At 37.6% G+C, this 24195-nt stretch overlaps 1 protein-coding gene across 1 annotated transcript; it reads left to right on the top strand.

Moving 5' to 3' along the window:
• The first annotated feature begins 12831 nt into the window (after positions 1-12831).
• Positions 12832-19739, top strand: LOC126625839 (uncharacterized). Its single transcript, XM_050294942.1, has 3 exons — positions 12832-13104; positions 13247-13457; positions 14827-19739. Exons 1-3 carry the CDS (start codon positions 12943-12945, stop codon positions 19578-19580), a joined length of 5127 nt encoding a protein of 1708 aa, XP_050150899.1. The 5' UTR covers positions 12832-12942; the 3' UTR covers positions 19581-19739.
• The last annotated feature ends 4456 nt before the right edge of the window (positions 19740-24195 follow it).

Below are 24195 nucleotides of genomic sequence, written 5' to 3' on the forward strand. Positions count from 1 at the left end.
TTGTCTTTGGGGCATCTTCCTCCTTTTATAGGCAGATTAGCCCGACTGCAGTGACTTTGCTCTTGCCCAAAAACACTTGGAGGGTTAGTGAGTCATCATCTTTTTACTTGTATTGCCACTGAAAAGTGCTTTTTGGCTTATTGTGAGTTAGTCCCTAGCACTTGACATTTAAATCATAGGCACATGACCTTTGCATTAATGGGAAGGTGCCAAATTGTCTTTGGGCTTGATGCAGGGCTTCGGGCAAGTCTTCTTTTAATTGGTATCTTTGGGCTTCCACACACTTGCAGCCCAAGGTTTAAATATTAATCCAAACAATACCATCGGTTTATCTATTCTCTTCCAAAATAGTAGCATATCTCTGGCTAGTTTCCTTTACGAATTATAGCCCCTTCATCAATTTAAGAGATCTATTGACCTTCAATTTCACCTACAAAGAATAAAATAGTCAACAGTTCAGTATAAACAGTATATACGCCATCTGATGAAACCTAAAGCCATTTGAAAAATGGTACAAATTTTAGAGAGAAAGTAAGGACAGAGATAGATATGGGGAGAACCTTAAGCGAGGAGGCAATTGACGGCATCTTTGGGGGAGGAACTCAGAAGAGGGACAATGTTGTCGAAATCTTACAGGAACAATCCTAGGTGGAGCAAATCTTTCAAAACCAACCCCATCCATCCCTCACTTTATCTCTCTACAATTCCCACTCCCCCATACCCCAAATTCAGCAACACCACTCAACCCATAATTCTATATGTGCATTCCCACTCCCCCATTCCCCCAAATTCAGCATCACCACTCAATCATGTATTTTTCTTTCTTTGGAATACCTATGCCTACTTCATCTCTTTATCTGCAGCACGTCTTGTCAACCTTGAGAGATTTTTCAGTGTGACCGGTACATGGATGGTACATCACGTGTCATTATACAAATTGTGGGATATGTGTGTTAAAAAGTTAATAAATTAAAATATAAAATTTTCCACCGCTTACATAAAAACACGTGGTGTACCACCCATGTTTCCGTCACAATGGAAAATTTATCGTCAACCTCTCAGAACCATCCCCTCAATGTCATCACACCAATCACATCCTTTAAATGCACAACTACAAAATTAACCCCAAGTTCTGTAGCCCGGTCTGTTCGATCTGGATTGAAAATAGGCAAAAGAGTAATTTTAATGCTTTCAGTGAATCTGTTGGAGCGGGATTTCCCACAAAGAGAAATACCTCCACAGAGTTGTTGACCGCAATCCTCACGTTCGCCGAATCCTTCTTCGAAGTGTCCCAAAATAATCTTCCTCCGCAGCTTTAGCCGGGCGGGGTACCTGCAGAAGATACTCCGATGCTCAAGTCAGTCGATTAGTTCCTATTCTCGGGATTCTCTCGGGTGTTCTTTACGTACCTGATTCTTTGGCTCCTCTCCCTATTTATAGGATTGCGTACTTGAGATTCAAGTACCACGATCGTCTTCCTTCCCCACTTCCTTAGTGGTCATCGTCATATCACTACATGCTTTGGGAACAAGTCCCATGACCTGTCTTCCTCTCCCACTTCTCTACCGTAGTGGGGTAGTTACCTCGGCACGCGCCCTTGTGCTTATTTCTTGTGGGCTTTTTATTCTGCACAACTCTTTTTCCTTAGATGATCGGCCCATGAGTCGAAATTAGGTTTTATCCTCCCACAATGCCCCATTTTTCCCCTTTTTTACACATGTAAAATAGGGAAAAACCAAGTTTTTCGATCTCATAAGGCCTTGAAACTGTACTCTCTAAGCCAAACTAAAACTTTAAGCATTGCCAACCTTGTGGGAGTTGCTTTTTCTAAAAATAAATTTTCGAAGAACGAACATTACGAAAGAGGATTTAGGAATGAACATTACGAACTCACATGAGGACTGACATCACGAAAGAGGTCTAACATTACGAAAGAAGATTTACGAACATTACGAAAGATGACTGACATGACGAACGAGGACTGACATCACGAAAGAGGTCTAACATTACGAAAGAGGATTTGCGAACATTACGAAAGAGCGAACGAGGACTGATGTCACGAAAGAGGTCTAACATTACGAAAGAGGATTTACGAACATTACGAAAGAGGACTGACGTCACGGAAGAGGTCTATCATTACGAAAGAGGATTTATGAACATTACGAAAGAGGACTGACATCACGGAAGAGGTCCATCATTACGAAAGAGGATTTATGAACATTACGAAAGACTGACATGGCGAACGAGGTCTGACGTCACGGAAGAGGTCTATCATTACGAAAAAGGATTTACGAACATTACGAAAGAGGACTTACGAAAGTGGATTGACGCCTTATACATGTTTATTATATAGATCTCTATCCCATCTTGTCTGCACTCCTTCATTCACTTTTACCTGATTTACATACATATATATATATATATATTTACATATATAAATATTTACCATGTGTGTTTCCTCCTCATGCATATAATCCATAACGCTAGGCTGCACACTTAGTCTGCACATCTAATATGCACGCCTATGTATACATATATCAATATATCAATATATATATATACACCGACACACTTGCTTTTCCCTCTCTTATATGTCTATGTACATTCCTGCATAAATCACATCCTTGACTGGGCTACCTATATATCTATCTACATATATATTTTCCTGGACTTGCAGACATCACTTCCTTAACCAGACTACCTATACATACACACACACACACACACACACACACACACACACACACACACATATATATATATATATATATATATGCACACATATCTGGGTACATTGGCATATATAGGCACATTTTTACACGCAACATAGGCATACCTTTGCGTACGACATGCAAATCTCTGCACTTACTTCTCATATACTTGCATATATCTCTACACATGTATGCGTATATATTTATATGTCATTACCTTGAGTTCCTCCATCCCTATTTTCCTTCACTTCACCTGCTCAGTTTCTTCACCAAGCCTGTGATTTCTCGTTTCAAAGTGGCCTCTTAGCTTACAGGTGATTTTTTATTTCAAACCCCTCTTGTGGGAATATTTCAAACATTTCACTTTCGTTATCGATCTCAAAAATCGTTCAACCTTGAGTTTACTCTTAATCAATTTTTTACCTTTTCGATCTTGGCTGGATCTTTGCCCATTCGATCTTGGGTTTTCTTTTCCCACTCGATCTTCGATTCCCGATCTTGATTGGGTCTCTGCCCATCCGATCTTGGGTTTTCTTTCCCCACACGATCTTAGATTTCCGATCTTGATTGGGTCTCTGCCCATCCGATCTTGGGTTTTCTTTTCCCACTCGATCTTAGATTTCCGATCTTGATTGGGTCTCTGCCCATCCGATCTTGGGTTTTCTTTTCCCACACGATCTTAGATTTCCGATCCTGATTGGGTCTCTGCCCATCCGATCTTGGGTTTTCTTTTCCCACTCGATCTTAGATTTCCGATCTTGATTGGGTCTCTGCCCATCCGATCTTGGCTTTCTTTTCCCACACGATCTTAGATTTCCGATCCTGATTGGGTCTCTGCCCATCCGATCTTGGGTTTTCTTTTCCCACACAATCTTAGATTTTCGATCTTGATTGGGTCTCTGCCCATCCAATCTTGGGTTTTCTTTTCCCACTCGATCTTATGTTTTCGATCTTGATTCGATCCTCATCCCTTGGTTTATATACTCTTCAACTTTTAGACTTTAGTCTAAGATTCGAATAAAGTGCAACTTTATTTATCATACAATGAGGAGATGTCAACAGACATCCAGGGACACCCTCTTTGACATGCAAGGAAGACAATAGGGGATTTACCCTTCAACATTGCTGGAAACAGAAACTTAGATACGGAAAACATAAACACGAGTAGCTAAATGTGGTACTTTTTCAAATGAATTGCGCTTTATGGGCGCTGCACATACTGACCTGTTTCTACGTGCCTGAGTTTATAAGCTCCATTTCTGAAAGCTTCAGTCACCTCATATGGTCATTCCCATATGCGTCCAAGTTTCCCTACATTCAAATCTTTTGTGTTTTCCATAACTTTTCTCAATATCCACTCAAATCTTTCGTGGTAGTGCCCGCTGGAGATGTAACAATAGTCGCGGTGGCCTGCTTTGATTGGATTAATTCCTCTTCCTCTAATCTGATGAGTCTATCAGCTCGGGCCATCACCTCCCTTATGTCCAGTGGTGGCGTTTCGATCAATGACTTACGCATCTTTGTTCCAGGCAACGCCCCTTCTCGGAATGCCAAAGACGCAGTGTGGGAATCACATTCTTCTAGGGTGTACATTTCTTCGGTGAACCTAGTCATGTAGCTTTTGAGGCTCTCGCCAACATTTTGTTTGGTGTTGAACAAGATCGTAATATCTTTTCTTGGCCTCCGATTGCAGACATATTGGGATATAAATGCTTCGCAAAGCTCTGTGAAACTTCCGATAGACCTCGGTTTCAGTTGCCTGAACCAAGTTAATGATGACCCCGAAAGACTTGAGGGGAACAACTTGCACATGAGGGCCTCATCGTCTCCTTCAAGCGCCATTTGTTGTTGAAAGTGGTAAATGTGTTCGACGGGATCAGTTGCACCTTCGAATAGCCTAAACTTTGGTTGGGTGAACTTGGCAGGTTTTTTAGCTTTCAGGATGTCCTCTGTGAACGGTGATTTGCGAATCCCTCTGGCTGCTTCCAAGGCAAGTTCTGCCAGGGTCTGGGGCTTATATCTCTTCACAATCTTCTCAATTTGTTCTCGCAAATCAGCATCATTTACCTTTTTCGATCCTTTTCCCCTGTGATCCTCTTCGCCCTGATTTTTCGTCACTTCAACACGGTTACTGTATGGCGCGCTACTAGAGATGCCCCCCTTATCTTCCTCTTCTGCACGTTGTCTCTTGGTACCGGTTGCACCTTCTACTGCATTTCTCGCTTCAGCCTTCTTCAACGCTTCATCTGCTGTCTTTTTTGTTTCACGCAATTCCCTCGTTAACCTTCTAAATTGTTCCATGGCGAGACAAGGTTCACTATTTTGGGATTGAGACCTTGCGTGTACCGATCGAGTCCTTGTATCTTCATAAGGATTCAGAACTTCTTGTGTGGATCCAGTCATGTTTATAGCTTGATTTTGTTTCGTTCCCACAGACGGCGCCAACTGTTGGAGCGGGATTTCCCACAAAGAGAAATACCTCCACAGAGTTGTTGACCGCAATCCTCACGTTCGCCGAATCCTTCTTCGAAGTGTCCCAAAATAATCTTCCTCCGCAGCTTTGGCCGGGCGGGGTACCTGCAGAAGATACTCCGACGCTCAAGTCAGTCGATTAGTTCCTATTCTCGGGATTCTCTCGGGTGTTCTTTACGTACCTGATTCTTTGGCTCCTCTCCCTATTTATAGGATTGCGTACTTGAGATTCAAGTACCACGATCGTCTTCCTTCCCCACTTCCTTAGTGGTCATCGTCATATCACTACATGCTTTGGGAACAAGTCCCATGACCTGTCTTCCCCTCCCACTTCTCTTCCGTAATGGGGTAGTTACCTCGGCACGCGCCCTTGTGCTTATTTCTTATGGGCTTTTTATTCTGCACAACTCTTTTTCCTTAGATGATCGGCCCATGAGTCGAAATTAGGTTTTATCCTCCCACAGAATCCCATCCCCAACCCACGTGACAAAGACTCCCAAAGGGCCGGCCTCACACCAACAAATGACAAAGCCCAGGAACAACATCATGAGCGGCCCAAAACAACTCAGTCCCAATACCAGCCCAAATCTGATGGGTTTCTTGTAAATAAGGTGAAATCAAGGAGCAAACAGTTCACTGTAGCTAAGCTACAACCAATCAACTCCTCAATTTTAGAATAGATAATTTTTGTACTTAAATTAAAACTAGTGGCCGGTTTGAGGTTTTTTTTTATTTAGATAGTAATATTCACACATATTTTTTTTTATCTTTTACACATGCTCTTGTTAATTTTGATTTACTCAACTTCTTCAATTTGTTCGATTTGATGGTTGGACTTTGAGAGGCGTGTGTGAGAGGTAAAAATGATTGTGTGATTAACACCATCATTTAGTTTTCTGTCTCAATCTCAATGCAAAAATTATAATATGTTTATGTTAAAAATGAGTGTCTAATAATGCAATATTATGTGGAGCTAGCGGACCGGCCTCCACGTGATGATAAAATTGTTCGATGTAAGCTGCCTTCTTTCCGTTCTTAGTTTCAATAATATTTTGTTTTGTTTTGCTTTTTTGTTTTTGTTGTTAATGTTAACTTTTTCTTTCCTTCATTGAGGGGTTTTACCTTTCCTCTGTTTGCATCGAATCATTGATCTTCCTCAAGAAGGTTCATTTGTCTAAATTAGACAGTAAATAAAATATCTGCTTGATGAAGTCTCTTTTGCCTGATAAAAGTCAAAAGGATGAGGATTGGTAATTACCATCAATCTCCTGAATTTTGGTTTTATCGCACTAATTAGTAACACCATTCTAATCAATGACGGATCTAGAAAATATTAAATGTGAAGTTAATAAGAATAGTGCACACAATGTATGAATTTTTTTTAGATCGTATAGCATGAAAATTGGCATTTTATCGAATCTTAGTAGGCCTAAGATTATTTGCTAAGTCATATTACAAGTCTGTTGACACATGCCAATAGGAGCATGTTGATTGATGTCGATAGATTTTGGGTGAGCATGCCAATAGATGTCGAGTGATCCTATTGAAAGATGCCTATAGAAAAGCATACATAGGCATAAGGCTAGCTGCTACCATGTCCAGTACCCGTAGTTCATCCAACAGTTAGTGGACAATTTTCAAGGGCAATCTCAAAATTTCAATAGGTAGCACCCAGTTCTTTCATGGAAAATTTCTGAGTTTGGGGTTAGCTGGATCCGCATCTGACCCTGATTGAATTTCCATTTTCATTTTTATCATTGTCATCATGTCATATGTCATCAAATTGATACAATTCTACTAAATTTTACATGCGTATGAGCGACTTCTGATCCTAACATTATTGCTGCATGTTTGATACCATTCGAGCAACCACGTAAATACGTATCCCACCATGGTAACCAAGGATATTGTGCATGGTTGGGTTGTGTTTTGACGCAAACCTGATATGCATGTATACTTTATTCAGATTCAAGCTTAGATAGCCTAAAACAAAATCATATTTTAAACTAAATTTGTTTTATAGTTAACTTGACACGATTAACAAGAATTTTACCCAACTTGAAACCTTTCTGAATAAACGAAGACAGCTACAAGTCTTCAGCTAGACCATAAGATACAGTGAGTCTTCCATTATTGTCCTTTGGAAAAACAAAAGTTGTGGAAATGTGTTTAGATTCCTCAAAAGATTAACACTCAGGAGAGTGGTGACTAAGTGGTCGAATCAGCGTCCAAGGTGATGCGATCAGTCTTACCTTTCGGATACAATTCCCACCACTACAAGTTTCCTTTCACTTTCTTATTTCACAAAAAATTCAAAAGAAAAAGAAACACAATTTAATAAGCAATTGAAATAATGCAAAGTTTTTGCTTTTCGTACAAAGCTCATGCATACTCATAAATTAAAATTACAGATACATCAACAAACTAGAATAAAGGGGTCAAGGATTCTCTTTTTTTTTTTTTTTTTTTCCCCTCCTCTTTTCCTAAACCAGTGACAAAGCTAACATAGTATCATTAATTGTCTTGACCCCATCAACTTAAAAATCCTCATGTATATTTATTAATGTATTATATTTGACATCTATAAATAGTTAAGACAAACTAAATTACAATCTCCTCATTCTACTACTTCTATTTTCTTCTATCATATTTGTCTTCATTTTCTCTCTTCTTGTTTGCGACTCTGGTTTGCGCATTATGTGCTCGATGAAATATTTTAGTTGAAAAGCCTTGACAGATTTCATTATTACTCCACAATATCCAACATCTACGCTCGACAAGCGTGTACAAATAATATTAGTGGTCGAATCAGCGTCCAAGGTGATGCGATCAGTCTTACCTTTCGGATACAATTCCCACCACTACAAGTTTCCTTTCACTTTCTTATTTCACAAAAAATTCAAAAGAAAAAGAAACACAATTTAATAAGCAATTGAAATAATGCAAAGTTTTCGCTTTTCGTACAAAGCTCATGCATACTCATAAATTAAAATTACAGATACATCAACAAACTAGAATAAAGGGGTCAAGGATTCTCTTTTTTCTTTTTCTTTTTTTTTTCCCTCCTCTTTCCCTAAACCAGTGACAAAGCTAACATGGTATCATTAATTGTCTTGACCCCATCAACTTAAAAATCCTCATGTATATTTATTAATGTATTATATTTGACATCTATAAATAGTTAAGACAAACTAAATTACAATCTCCTCCTTCTACTACTTCTATTTTCTTCTATCATATTTGTCTTCATTTTCTCTCTTCTTGTTTGCGACTCTGGTTTGCGCATTATGTGCTCGATGAAATACTTTAGTTGAAAAGCCTTGACAGATTTCATCATTACTCCACAATATCCAACATCTACGCTCGACAAGCCTGTACAAATAATATTAGTTGACGACATGTGTGGCATAAACTTTCGGCTTGTTAACAGGAATTGGCACGTGCCTATTAGGTGCTCAACCCAATGAAGCTTATTTTGTTGATATTATGACCCTATTATTTAAAAATCATGGCTACACCACTAGTTTAAATGCTCAACATTTCATTTTTGTAGGGAGAGAAAGAAGAAAAAAGTAGAAAGAGAAAAAAACGGAAAAAAACCATGAGAGGAGAAAAAAAGGAAGAGGATAGAATCTCAATCTGAATAAACTATTGTGATCTGACATCCAATTTTTATGAAGAGCATTCTCAATGCAAGATTTATAATTTTAGGCATATTTTTATATTTGAATTAAAAAAGAGGCCAGTTTGAGGTTTTTGGTTTTCTCTTTCAAAATTTAGACATATTTTTATATTTGAATTACATTTTACATCTAAAATCTGAGTCTTTGTATTGCAGGAGAAAATATTTGAGTTTTTCACGATTTAAGTATGTGTATTGAAGATGGTTGTAGTAAAAAATCAAAGCTTAATGTTTTCGGTTGAATAACATTTTTTCTTGTTAGCATAAGCTCTACCTCAAACTCAAATATTATATTAAAATTTAAATTTGGGTCTCACTTTGACAAAAAACTTATAAGAGTTTTGAGTAGCTGGTGCATTAGATAAGTTTATTCTTGTATATAAGAAGTCCAAATTTTTTGGTGCAATAGAAATGACATTGAACCTTATTAAGAGTTTAAATTGGCATGCTCTAAATTACGCTGCCCATTATGTGACTTAGCCGAACTTCCCCTCCTCTTAGTGTAAAAATATCGATGTACTAAAAAAAAATTGACGCTCTCTATACGTGCAAGAAGAAGAGCTCTTACACGAAGGACCACTCTCGTATACAAGAAGTTATTCGTTCAATGTCAATTGTTATTGTACAACAAGACTCTTCAATTCGAAAGTAATTTATATAGAATAAGTTTACTATCACACGTTTCAGTCTAAGAAATACAATATTATGTAAAACTTACTTGTAACAATGTTAATAGACTGGAACATCATATAATTACGGAATCATTGTATATAAGTTGTAGTGCTTCCGTTTTTCGTTATAATGACATGTGGCTTAGATTCGAAAGCAACTCACAGTTTCAATAATGTTTTTTTTTCTTTTCCAAGGTTCGCTTTTCCTTTGCTTTCCTTCACCGGGCGGTTTTACCTTTCCTCTGTTTGCATTGAATCATTGAACTTCCTCAAGAAGGTTTCATTTATCTATTTTAGTAAATTAGATATTATGATATTCTCATTTTCACAAAAAAAAAGGTAAAAAATTGCATCTTCATATATAAATAAACTAACATTTGCCTACACACTTTGTGTGTATGAACACATTTTTTTAGAAAATGAGAAGGAGAGAGGGAGGGAGGGGGAGGGAGAGAGAGAGAATGTGGGAGGAGTGAGAGGTTTTTGTTTTTAATTTTTTTTAATTTTTAAATATTAGAGATATTTTAACATCACATGTAGATAAAGTTTCAATAAAAAACAGTAAAATTTGGACATGTGAAATTACATTATTGCCCATTTTTTTTTGTGTGATAGAAGACTAAGTTGTCTTTTCACCCTCTTTTGGTTGACAAAAAGAGTTTCATTAATTAATAGAGATAAAGAAAAATAAGAGAACTATTATTAATATTAAATAATTAATGTGCGTTTTCTTGACAAACTAATTATTCACATCTTATAGAAGTATTTTTCTTAATCAAGCCTTTTAAGAGAAAATATCTATTTTTTCGAAAAATAGAAATTAATTGTGGGATCGACTTCACATTAAACTTCAACGATTCGAGCTGTCTATTTTGTAAGTCTTGATTCGTAAATCATCCTTGTAAAAATTCAACTCAATTCAATCCGAAACCATTTGCTTATTTAACTATCACCATGAAATTTTAATGTTTCTTAGAGAATAAAATGTTCGTTAATTTCTTTGAACTCAATTAGTTGTTTTAAATATTTTCAATTGGGCTAATATTTTGTAAAGATGATCTATGAGATGCAACTTGAAAATTAGATCATTCAGATCGTTAAAGCTCAATGTGGTGTGCGCACCATATTTCTATTTATTTATTTTATAAAAATGGATATTTCTTCCTTTAAAGGCATCTTTTTCTTAATATATACTAGCAAGCGTCACACACTATGTGTGTTGAGAAATATAATTTTAAATATTTGTATTTTAATTTTTTAATGAGAGAAGTTATTTGTTTTTAACAGATTGATAGACATTCCAAAAAAATAGGAGTTGGCCGTTAGGAAAGAGAGAGAAAGAGAGAGAGTGAATGAGTTGAGATGGTAGTAATAAAGTGACATAGCTGTGAGTTTTAGAAAAATAGTAGTAAAAATTTGTTTGTACAAAATTACTTTAATGCTCACATTATTTTCTTTTCTAATATCTTCTTTTAGTTTTGTATTAAAAAGGTATAGTAGTAATTATATTTGTTTTTCACTGACAAACAATATTTTATTAATATGTAGTTTTGCTGTTGTTTAAGGTCTAGTTTGTGTCCTTAATTTAAGTACTGTCTTACTAATATAATGTGTGGTTTCAATGTAAATAATTAGTGTGATTTTCCGATAATCCGTCAATATATAAATGCTGTGAACTTTAACCTGTATTAGTTAATGTGATTCTCTTGTAATTGTGGACAGTTGATCGTTGATAGCTTCCTTTGTTAACTTGCCACCCAATCTGTTCAAGGTATTCATAAATATTCTTTTGTTAACTTGATAGCTTCTTTAGTGTGGACAAACTATAGCGTTGCACCCAAATCTTTCTCTTGGATACTAAAATCTCTACGAAATCTATCCAAATGCGTCCTGATCCTCGTGATGATTTCAGTTTCTTTCTTTGATTCAAGGTCAAGGAAGAAAATATCGGTAATCCGAAAACACGGAAATATCGATGGAAATATCGGAATAATATCGATATCGATAAAAATTACATGGAAACCACGGAAATTGTAAGAAAAACTTGGAAATTTTTATTGAAACTTTGCAGGATGTTTATTTAGTCAATTATCTATTAATTTATCACAAAACATTGGAAGGAAATGCATTGCATGATGGATTTAACTGATTTAAGTTGATTATATAGCGAGCTGGCAAACATTGTGAATGTAGAAAATATGTAGTAATTAATGAAAGAAGTTTAAACACATCATAATCATTTATATATAATGAATTAGTACAATATTTTACACTTTATACATTGCATGGTAAGATACATGAGTGACTTAGTACCACATAGAGTTCCTATGAGGTTCAAAATTTTCACTATCTTCATCATCTCTATTTGTAGAGTAAGTGTATTGTGAACAGTAGTCAGCAACCATGGCAATGGTTTTCAAGAACCAAAACCCAAAAGTCAATAGGAAACCGAATACTTCGGTATTTTTCGGGATTACCAAACAAATGGGATTTGGAAACCAATCCCATATCGAAAATTTCGGTATTTTTCGGGATGGGATTCCCGAACTTCAGGATGGTTTTGGTTTGGGACTTTTTCGGTTTGGTTTGGGATTTTCGGGAATTTTTTCCAGCCTTACCATGTAAGTGACCAAATAAAAAAAAGAAAAATTAAAAACCACATGCCATTGACTAAGTAATTAATTGACACAATTTAAAATATAATACCACAAAAAATTTGGAATATGTGCAAATTTGTTTCTTGTAAAAAGAATTCAAAACAAAACCATATATATAAATATAGTAGCATATTATCACAACAACATAAGTGATATGGTGGTTAAGGTGTTAAGGAGTCAAATGGGCTGGGTAGCGTGTGTGCCCCTTTACACCCGAGTTTAAACTCCATTTCGTAAATTAGAGTATGTTTTGTGGACGATATAAATTAGAATAGTTCAGAATAAGATTAGGCGCCCTCTTGTCCTATGCCAAAGTTCGAATTTCTCTCCTCAAAAGTGGTCGTTAAAATTTTGAAATAACGTTTTTTGTTTTGTGACAACTATTTTTGTTCACCACCTTTAATCACAACCTACATACATGGATTTATTACTGTAGTTGACTTGACAGAGTCACAAATTTTCATGAAATTGAAACCTTAGAAGAGGAAGCAGTTCTTCCTCTTTGCCCCTCGGAAACTGAAAAAAGGAGAAAAAACGTCCCAGATTCCAATGGGAAGTTGAAAAGACAAAATTAATTAAGCTAATCCATGCATTAATTGAAATTTATCAATATCATAAACTTCTACTTTCTCTCTCGTTCTCATATATATATAAACAACTCATTGATCATTCTCAATTTCTCTCAAGTCACAACTTCTGATTGTCTGTGAAGTACTGAAGCTTAACTAAAAGAGGCAATTGATACGTCAATGGCTACTCCGAAAGCGCACGTGGAAGAGATAAGGAAGACAAAGTTCTCCATTGGAAGGGAAGAGACTAACCCTTTGACTGAGGATCTTCACCAGGCTGTTAAGAATCTCTCTGCTGAACTCTACGCTAAGGATGTTCACTTCCTCATGGAACTCATCCAGGTTTTTTTTTTAATTTTTTTTTTTTAATATATATAGATATGTGCGTGCTTGTGTGTTTTAATGTGTGTTTATGTATTTACCTTAGACGGTAGCTATTTGAATATATGAATCAATGGTTCACAATGTACTACTTATTTTGCAGAATGCAGAAGATAATGAGTACCCAGAGGGGGTTGATCCATCACTTGAGTTTGTCATAACTTCCCGGGATATAACAGCCGCGGGGGCTCCTGCTACTTTAATTGTTTTCAACAATGAGAAGGGGTTTTCACCAAAGAACATCGAGTCCATTTGCAGTGTTGGGCGTTCCACCAAGAAAGGCAACAGGAAGCGCGGCTACATTGGGGAGAAAGGTATGTGTATATATACACGAGATGCTTCTATATATTCTGCATGCCAGTCCTTTTATGAGTACTAAGTATCAATATTTCCATCTTGAAATGTCATTTGTTTCAAAGAATTATGTACTAAGTATCAATATTTCCTTGGCTTTTTATTCAAAATGGTCCCTGAGATTTGCATCATCCATAAGTTTGGTCCCTGACATTTAAAATCAATAGAAGTAGTCCCTGAGATTGTCCACCATCCATGATTTTGGTCCTTCCGCTGAAGCTTTTGACCGGAAGTTTGGGCAATTTTCAAAGCTTCGTAACTCAATTGATTTTCAACCAAATTCAACCCATAATATATCAAAATGAAGATAGGAAAGTGTAGAAAAAGATTATATCTATTAGGAAGCCCAATGATTGCCGGCGATGGTCAGAAAATAGCCTCAAAGTTGACTGGTCCGAGGGAAAACTGGAAAAGTTGCCGAAAACTCGCCGAAAATTAGGTAAACTTTAAACATTCATAACTTCTTCAATACTCAATGAAATCAAGTGATTCAAAAACAAAAATCATACTTCTCAACGAGAAGAATAGAATGATACCTTTTTCAATGGCTAACGCTCCGTGGTTTGGCCGAAAAACGGCTCGAAAGTAGCTGTTGAAAAACGAGTCAGCAACGTTCGAGCCGTTTTTTGGCCAAACCACGGAGATTTAGTGTTGGAAAAAGTACCATTCTCTTCTTCTCGTCGACTAGTATGATTTTTGTTTTTGAATCACTTAATTTCGTTGAGTATTGAAGAAGTTATGAACGTTTAAAGTTTACCCAGTTTCCGGCGAGTTTTCCAGTTTTCCCTCGGACCAGTCAATTTTGAGGCTATTTTCCGACAATCTCCGGAAACCATTGGGCTTACAAATGATATAATCTTATTCTATACTTTCCTATTTTCATTTTGATATATTACGGGTCGAATTTGGTTAAGAAACGATTGAGTTACGAAACTTTGAAAATTGCTCAAACTTCCAGCCAAAAGCTTCAGCGGAAGGACCAAAATCATGGATGGTGGACAATCTCAAGACTACTTTTATTGATTTTAAATCTTAGGGACCAAACTTATGGATGATGCAAATCTCATGGACCATTTTGAATAAAAAGCCTATTTCCTTTTATGCCAGTCCTTTTATGACCACTAAGTATCAATATTCTACATGCCAGTCCTTTTATGACTACTAAGTATCAATGTTATTGGAGTCATGTAATAGAAATACTGCTTTGATAATGGTATCATGCCTATCTCATGTTTATTATGCGTTCTGAAGTAAGTTTTTGTTCTCTGTTTGAATGTCTTGTTAGTTTTCCGTTTTGCTAATTCAACTACATTCCTGGTTAATCCACAGGTATTGGGTTCAAAAGCGTGTTTCTCATTACTGCACGACCTTACATTTTCAGTAACGGATATCAAATAAGGTTCAGTGAAGAGCCCTGTGTGCACTGCAATGTTGGTTACATAGTCCCAGAATGGGTTGACGCAAACCCTACTCTTTCAGAAATAAAACAGATATATGGTTCTGGTTCTGGTTCTGCCCTTCCAACCACAACACTGATCTTACCTCTGAAGGCGGACAAGGTTGAAGCCGTTAAGCAACAACTCTCCAGCATGCATCCGGAAATTCTCTTGTTCTTATCAAAGATTAAGCGACTCTCGGTTAGAGAAGACAATGTGGATCCAAGGCACAACACTATAAGTGCGATAGCAATATCAAGCGAGACTAATTTTGTCACCAGGAAGAACATAGAGGCTGAATCCTACACACTCCACCTCTCTGCAAAAGAAAATGGCTACAAATTTGATACAGAATGCGGCTATTATATGTGGAAGCAGAGGTTTCCTGTCAGGCGGGAGTGCACAGTGGATAAGAGAAATGATGTAGATGAATGGGTGATCACACTTGCATTTCCAATTGGAGAGCGCCTTTGTAGAGGAACAAACACATCTCCTGGAGTCTATGCGTTCCTTCCCACCGAGATGGTGACAAACTTTCCCTTTATAATTCAAGCCGATTTTCTTCTTGCCTCATCAAGGGAAACAATTATTCTGGACAGCAAATGGAATAAGGGGATTCTCGATTGCGTTCCAACTGCATTTGTGAATGCATTTATCTCGCTTGTCAGATCTAAACAAGATGCTCCAGTTTCTAGCTTGACTCATATGTTCAAGTTTCTGCCCATTCAGAGCTCTCGTTATGAAGGATTGAATGTTGTCAGGGAGTCTATAAAGGCAAAGCTTGTTGAAGAAAGCATTGTACCTAGTGAGCCTCACAAGGAGCAGAAGTTCTTTTATAAACCCTGTGAGGTTGGTAGGTTAATGCCTGCCTTTTGGAATATTTTGAATAAAGCGAAGAAGCAAGGGGTAAGCTTGGTTAATCTGTCGTCTCATGGAAAATATGTTCTGGCATATGCCTTTGACGATGTGGAGTATAACGAGATACTGAATTTCTTGGGAGTTGAAGCTGTGAACAATGAATGGTATGCAACATGCATCCGGGGTACATCTAATCTTATAACTGGGGTGCCGGAAGATGTCTATTTGGGGCTTCTACTTTTTATTTCTGAATTTTGGGGTTCTAAATTTTCAAGCACCAGCATCAAGAATATACCGCTCATAAAATGTGGGGGTTATCGAAACAAATCTCTGTGCAGCATAAGTGCAATCCAGAAAGGCGAAAGCAAAGTTTGTGTATCAAGTGATTCTTGTCATATTTCATGGCTGATTGACTGGAACATGGAGTTTGCATCTGTTTCCAATGTTCTCTTTATGCCAGGGACCACACAGGAAGCTCTCAGATTGTGTTCTAGGAAGGAGACGTTGAAGAAGTGGCTTTTGGACCAAGTCAAGGTTGGTTCTGTAAGTATATATGACTATGCAGTCATTCTCTTTGATAAGTCACTTTGTGAGCGGAAGGTTGCTATTGCATTCGCCCACTTTTTACACCAGTCTTTGCGCAAGGGATATATCTTATCTTGGGAAGCTGTTAATTTGTGTGCACTAATGCCATTGGTGGGTAAGTATGGCAAAATCACCAGCACTAGGAAGGGAGTTCTTGTTCCAGCTAAAGGAAGCAAATGGGCAGGACTGACCGACTCTAATCTGTGGAGAAGGGAAGGCTATGTTGAGTTGAACGAAGACTATTTGGATTCCGGTCATTTTGCTGGTAGCTTTACACAACAGAAGGAGCTCCTTGGGTTTCTAAAAGATCATGCTAAAGCCTCAGATATCCCAAATGTTTGTGCTCCCAGCGATGGTATATCATCTTTATCTGCACCACTCAATAAGCAAAATGTATTCTTGCTTTTGGACTGGATTCGCCAGCTCATGCGTGAAGCTAGCATCCCTCAGAAGTTCTTGATGTGTGTAAAAGAAGGTAGCTGGCTGAAAGTTACTTTGAATGGTTCTCCTGGTTTCAGGCCACCATCGCAGTCATTTCTTCTCAAGTCATCATCGGGAAACCTTTTGCAGAATAGCTCTGTTTTTGTTGATATACCGTTGATTGATCAAAGTCATTATGGTCGAAAGATTAACGATTACAAGGAGGAGCTGAAAAAAATTGGAGTCAGGTTTGAGTTTGGAGAAGCGTGTGAATATATGGGGAAGCATCTCATGTCTCTTGCTGCTGCTTCCTCTTTAACCCGTGGCAATGTCTTTTCTGTACTACGTTTCATCAGATTTTTGAGAGAGAAACTTCTTCCACCAGACGATTTTATCAGCAGTATTAAAGATGGTCAGTGGCTTAAAACGTCCCTTGGCTTCAGGTCTCCGGTTGGATCTGTCCTGTCGGATGATGAGTGGACAGTTGCTTCGCAAATTAGTGACATTCCCTTCATAGATGAGGCATTCTATGGTAAAGAAGAAATCTGTCAGTTCAAAACAGAACTTGAGTTGCTCGGGGTGGCGGTCTCATTCAGCAAATGCTACCAACTGATAATTGACAACCTGAAGTCACATTCTTGCTTGACTTCCTGGACACCTGAGGTTCTTCTATTGATGCTTAAATGCATGTGTCTTTCGAGCTCATCTGAAAAACTTGTCAGTGCTTTGAAAGGATCGAATTGCCTAAAGACAAAAGCTGGTTACAAACGTCCAGAGGAATGCCTCCTGTTTGACAAGGATTGGGGCTGCATTCTTCAGGTCTTCAGTGATCTCCCATTGATTGATCACGATTTCTATGGAGACAGAATATTTTCCTTCAGAAATGAGTTGAAGAAAACTGGGGTGGTGGTTGATTTTGAGGATGCAGCAAAAGTATTTGCCCGTTATTTCAAGCAGCATGCATCTTCGACTTCCATTTCAAAAGAAAATGTTGCATCAATTCTCTTGTGTTACAGAACACTGAATGCAACTCCATTTAAATTTCCTGCAGATCTTAAGAGCTGCATTCGCGAGGTGAAGTGGCTGCGTACTCGCCTTGGTGATTATAGATCTCCCAAACAGTGCATTCTCTCTGGTCCCGAGTGGGATTCCATCTCTTCCATATGTCTTCTCCCATTCATTGATGATTCTGAAAATCATTATGGAAAGAACATTCATGCATTTAAGAACGAACTGAAGAGCTTGGGGGTGGTTGTGGAATTCAAGGACGGAGTCAAGTTTGTGGAATCTTGTCTGTATCTTCCCCAGGATCCGACCTGCATTTCTCGAGAAAATGCATTAGCATTGCTTGAATGTATACAGATCTTATTGCAGGAGAAAGCCTACTCCCTTCCGGAGGCTTTCAGGGGAAAACTTTCTCAAGCATGGTTGAAGACTCATGCTGGTTACCGGTCTCCTAACCAGTGCTTGTTGTTTGATTCGGAAACACATTTAAAGCATAATGATGGGCCTTTCATCGATGAAGAATTTTATGGCTCTAAAATTACAACCTACAGAAAGGAGCTCGCTGCAATTGGAGTGATTGTCGAAGTGAAAAAGGGATGTGCCTTGATTGCTAGGCACCTTGATCTACAGGATGAGTTTTCGACATTTGTTCGAGTATATAGTTACTTGAGTGAGTCTAAGTGGGTTCCACTGACGGATGGAGAGGCTCCCCGAAGGATCTGGGTTCCGAAAGAAAATAAAAATGGTGAGTGGGTTAGTGCAGATGAATGTGTTATGCATGACAAGGATGGTTTGTTTGGTTCGCAGTTAACTGTTTTGGAGAAACACTATGATCAAAAGTTGTTTGGTTTCTTCTCTTCTGCTTTTGGAATAAGATCCCATCCTTCTGTTGATGATTACTTGAATCTCTGGAAAGTTTGGGAAAGTTCTGAAAGCGAATTGTTGCATGATCAATGCTGCATGTTCTGGCTTTATGTTTCGAAGCACTGGAATTTAAAAACGGAGAAAAGTCCTGCTGATGCCGTGGTGAAGGTACCGGTTTATTCTCGCTCAGGCAAAATCTTGTTGTGCAACAAGGAGTACGTTTTCATTGCTGATGACCTTCAGCTGCAGTGTCTTTTTGAACAGTCATCACAGTCAATATTTGTTTGGTACCCTCAGCCAAGCTTGGCCTCCTTGCCTCGAACTAAGCTGCTTGAAATGTACAAGAAAATTGGTGTACGCACTATTTCAGAATCTGTGCAGAAGGAAGAAGTATCTCTTGCAAATGATGCTGAACTACAAATAATCCCAAGGGAAAGATTGTTCGGAAAAGCACTGCTGAGGCTGATTCTTGGATTTCTTGCTGGTCCTCCCATTGAAATGGAAGTGGAGAAGAGGCGGAAAGCTGTCCAAGGTCTTGTAGACGTTGCTGTATTGGAGACACCAGAACCAATCGCTGTACGCTATGATCTGCCACTATCTTCTGGGGAAGTTTTGAATGTGAGAGGCACACGAAAGATACGGTGGGACAGGAAGAATTCCAAATGCTTCATCCAGATGGACAAATCGGGCCGGCAGAAGAAGACCATTGAGTTTGCTACATATTTCGCCGAAGCAATATCTGAGTGTGTTCTGTGGGAGTTCACTGAACTTATACCTGCACTTTCGGAGCTGATCAGGTTGGCATTCGTGCTAGAATTCAATGAGGAAGATGTTGATTTCTTGATGAAGTCGAAGAATTTGCAGATCTTCGTTGAGGATGTCGAGTTTCTGAATTCTGCCTACCCTTCTAACTAGTTTCTTTCAACAAAAATTAATAGTCTCTCTAAGCGGATGAATTGAACTCTATTGTATGCTGTTTTGGTTGTGTGCTTTTTTATCGTTGGATTCTCATGTTATTCTGAACAACTGGATTTGCTTCTTTTATCATATGAATTTATGAACCATATTTTCTCATCTGTTTTTTTTATTTTTTATTTTATTTTATTTTTATAATTTTTTTGTAACCTTCGACGGTTAACTGATTGGTCAGTTGTATGATCGCTGATTTATTTTAATAACTGATTGGTCAGCAGCTGGTTTTCCACTTAGTCCTTTGGAAACTGATGAAAAGGGAGGAAAATAAGTTAAACAGATTCTCAAGGAAGAAGAAAGACTAAATTAATTAAGTTAATCCATGCATAAATTGAAATTAATCAAATATAATCAACTCATGTAACCAGCCAGCCCTTTGCTTGAGTTACTTCACCAAGTTGTTTAAGAATCTGTCTGCTGAACTCTGTGCTATAAGAATGTTCACTTCCTCGTGGAACTGAGGCGGAGTCGAACTTGGGTGAATATCCATAATCAACTGAGTTACAATACCCTTAAGGTAGAATGCCGTCTTATTCTCAAACCGCTATGGTATATGCTACCCTACGCTGTTTATTATCAACTTAATGTTATAGAAACGCCAAATAAATTACTAGTTAAAAAAAAATGGTTCTACTTGAGAATCTCTGCAATTACCATTTGTGCACTAAAAGAAGAACTTAGATCACATACAAATTGAACCCACTTTTATTTTCTTCAACCCCACATTGCTGTGCACTAAAAAATGAATGGGTCTACTTAAGAATCTCTGTAATTACCAAATTGTTGTGCTTTTTTTTTTAAATACTGTTTATGATGTACTCTAAGAATAATTATCTATAAAATAAAGCAGATGATCGTTTAGTTAATTGTATTTTAAAAGTGTTGTGAGTAAGAAAAGCAATGATGCGGTTGCGATTATGGTTGTGGTGGTGGCAAACGACGTTGATAGTGAAAGGTTAGTGTTTGTAGTGGTAGGTTGTAACAGTCACTTTATTTTCTAAGGAATAAAATGTGTGTGGAAGGCAAATAATGTCATTTTTTTAATATTAATGAAGGTACTACAACAATTGAAATATGTATTAGAGCAACTCCACCCTTGGAGCCCTCCCCCCAGGCAATTCACTATTCAATCCACCATGTGAACAGTAACTGCCTTAATGAACAGTACATGTCTTTTGCATCTCCACCCATGCACTTGAATAGCCCTGGCAATAGGCAATAAAATATTATTAATATTTTTTTTTTACAAAATAATACTAAATAAATTTATTTGTAATTTCGGATAAGATATTTTAAATCGTTCTCGTTGCGCCACGTGTCATTTACCCAAAACGACTATTATTGGTCATAGATTTCGATAAAATTTTTATCCAGTGTCATCGTGCCACGTGTCATTATCTTTTCAGAATATTTGAGGATAGATTTCGATCAGATTTTAAATCATTCTCGTTGTGGCACGTGTCATTATCCGAAAAGATAATTATTGGTGATGGATTTCGATAAGATTTTTATCCAATGCCGTCGTGCCACGTGTCGTTATCTTTTCATAATCTTTTAGGATAGATTTCGATGAGATTTTTAACGAATAACAGCATGCCACGTGGCACTATCTACAACCTAATCATTTCATAATCTTCCATATAATCCATCATCCATCATGTTAAATCTCACACCAATTTTCTCAATATCTCTATCATTATTCATAGTTTCTGTTTCCTTCTTCACCAAATCAAAATTTGTATCATTATTTATAGTTTCTACTTACAATGTCTTCTTCTTTAAGCATGATGTGGGAAATCGATCAAGAAGATGAAGAATTGTTTAACCAATCTGAAGGAATGTTCAATCTCCATATAGCCCAAAATGAGAAGGAAGAGGATGAGGAGCGGAGAAGGAGAGATGATGAAGCAAGAATGGCCAGAGACTCACATTCCCGTCGAGTCATCCAAGCTGTGGGTCAGATATGCAGGCCCACCCGTTCCAGAAACCTTGATAGAAGCAGGCAACTACGAGGTGATGAGCTGTTGGGAGATTATTTTGTCCATAATAGTTTATTTCTTGATACCTACTTCAGACGTCGTTTTAGAATGGAACGACATTTGTTCAACAAAATCATGATTGTTGTTTGCAACCATGATTCTTACTTTCAGCAAAAGAAGGATGCTTGTGGTGCTATTGGTCTCATTCCTGAGCAAAAAAATACTGCTGCGCTGCGGATGCTTGCGTATGGAGCATCTGCAGACCAAGTGGATGAGATAGCGAGGATGGAGAAATAAACCATTCTTGAGTCCCTAATGAGGTTTTGTGGAGCAATCGAATCTATCTACACCGCAGAGTACCTCCGGAACCTACTCACATGAAAGGCTTCTGAAGAAGGCCAAGATGCGAGGTTTTCCTGGGATGATTGGGAGCATTGATTATATGCATTGGACGTGGAAAAACTGTCCAAGTGCATGGCAAGGCGCTTATGGAGACAGAAAATGAGCAAAAAGTATCATTTTGAAGGCGGTGGCATCCTTTGATACATGGATTTGGCACGCCTTTTTCGGGATTCCGAGAGCTCAAAATGACCTCAACGTCCTTGCCCAATCCCCAGTGTTCAATGATGTCCTGCAAGGAAAGGCACCAAAACTCACGTATGAGGTCAACAGACGTATGTACGACTGGCCATACTACCTAGCTGATGGCATTTACGTAAGGTGGTCAACATTTGTCAAAACAGTGCCACGTCCGCGAAGTGCAAAGGAAAAACACTTTGCAGGGTGTCAAAAGGGGTGCAGGAAGGATGTGGAGCGTTGTTTCGGTATCCTTCAAGCTCACTGGGCGATCGTCAGGGGTGCTGCCAGATTGTTTGATGTAGAGTCGCTTCGATCCATCATGATGACGTGCATCATTCTTCACAACATGATTGTGGAAGATGAGTACGATTATGAAGCCATTGATGAATATGAGCCAGACACGATGAACAATTCAAGAACACGTATATATTGTGCTTATGACGCCACCGATGAGCCCGTGCAACATGAGCCATTAGAAAGGGACGGACGTTACAATGAAAGGGTCATTCAACGATATACTGCATTTCAAAGGCCAGACATGCACAATGCCAGGCAAAATGACTTGATAGAGCACCAGTGGGCATTGAAACAAGCTGAAGATAATTAAGTTCATTTAGTGAGGTTTTTTTTACTTGGTATGTTTATGTAATTTTATTTGGTGTGTTTTATTTTAGTTGATTTAGTGAGGTTTTTATTATTTGGTGTGTTTATGTAATTTTATTTGGTACGTTTTATTTGGTGTTCATTTCGTGAGTTTTTTATTTGGTGTGTTTATGTCATTTGAATAAAGATTCTCTTATAGTATAAATATATTACCATATTAAATAAATTTACTCTCACTTTAAATAAAGTACTAAATTCAATAAATTAGAAACAACATAAAATACTCAATTAAATAAATAATAAATTACAACCCAAGGTGATTGGAAAACTATGAGCTCCGATTACAAAAAGTACTCTATTCATCATCACTTAACCAATTTGTGCTGCTAGGACCATCTCTTCTTACTCTCGCTTCTCTTGCACGCCTCCTACGCACCACATCCTCTTTCTCCGACTTCCAAAAATATTTAGAATTTGGAGACTTCCCTTCTAAAGGCGTGTTCATAATCTCACGATCTCATTGAGCCATTCTTTCTTCTCTAACCAGTTCCCTTTCTTGCCTAAGTAGCTCTCTTTCTCTCTGATTAGCTTGAAATTCTCTCTCAACAGCTGCAACTTTTGCCTCTTCTCTAGCCTTATCAGCCTCAAATTTCGCCATTTCCGGCGCCAAAGTCAATTCACTATGGCGAGTAAGTTCTTCTATGTACTTTGCATAATCATGCTTGGAAGCACTTCATTTTCTCTTTGAAGCCTTCTTACCTTGAGGCCTAATTGGATAACGGGTCGAACCTGATGCTTGTTCAAGGATGGGCGTTTTGGGCACTTCTTCTACATCATCTTCATGCGAGCCATTATCAGGTGTAGAGTATAGCGGGGTGCTGTTCATGACAACTTCTGGACCGACATGCACAACTCTGAATTTAGGACAATCTTTGACAATATTCCAACATTCCCACCGGTTGAATGATTTATTTTTGGTTTTGGTTTTGGCACCATACCAAGCTTGTGCTTGAATTAGCTACACAATGGGGGAGAAGAAATAATTATAATCAAAGTAGGTAACAAATAAATAATACAAACAAATAAATATAATTAAAGTATGTAACAAATAAATAATACAAACAAATAATTATAATTAAAGTAGGAAACAAATAAATAATACAAACAAAAAATTATAATCAAAGTATGTAACAAATAAATAATACAAACAAATAATTATAATTAAAGCAGGAAACAAATAAATGATACAAACAAAAAATTATAATCAAAGTATGTAACAAATAAATAATACAAACAAATAATTATAATTAAAGTAGGAAACAAATAAATAATACAAACACAAAATTATAATCAAAGTATGTAACAAATAAATAATACAAACAAATAATTATAATTAA

Source organism: Malus sylvestris, chromosome 6 (genome assembly GCF_916048215.2).
Source record: "Malus sylvestris chromosome 6, drMalSylv7.2, whole genome shotgun sequence".
Classification (NCBI taxonomy): domain Eukaryota; kingdom Viridiplantae; phylum Streptophyta; class Magnoliopsida; order Rosales; family Rosaceae; genus Malus; species Malus sylvestris.

Bases quoted from the DNA above. Each gene is read 5' to 3' on its own strand.
- LOC126625839 (XM_050294942.1), top strand. From the start codon at position 12,943: ATGGCTACTCCGAAAGCGCACGTGGAAGAGATAAGGAAGACAAAGTTC. The intron at 13,105-13,246 runs GTTTTTTTTTTA...CTTATTTTGCAG, and splicing joins TCCTCATGGAACTCATCCAG to AATGCAGAAGATAATGAGTA. The intron at 13,458-14,826 runs GTATGTGTATAT...GTTAATCCACAG, and splicing joins CGGCTACATTGGGGAGAAAG to GTATTGGGTTCAAAAGCGTG.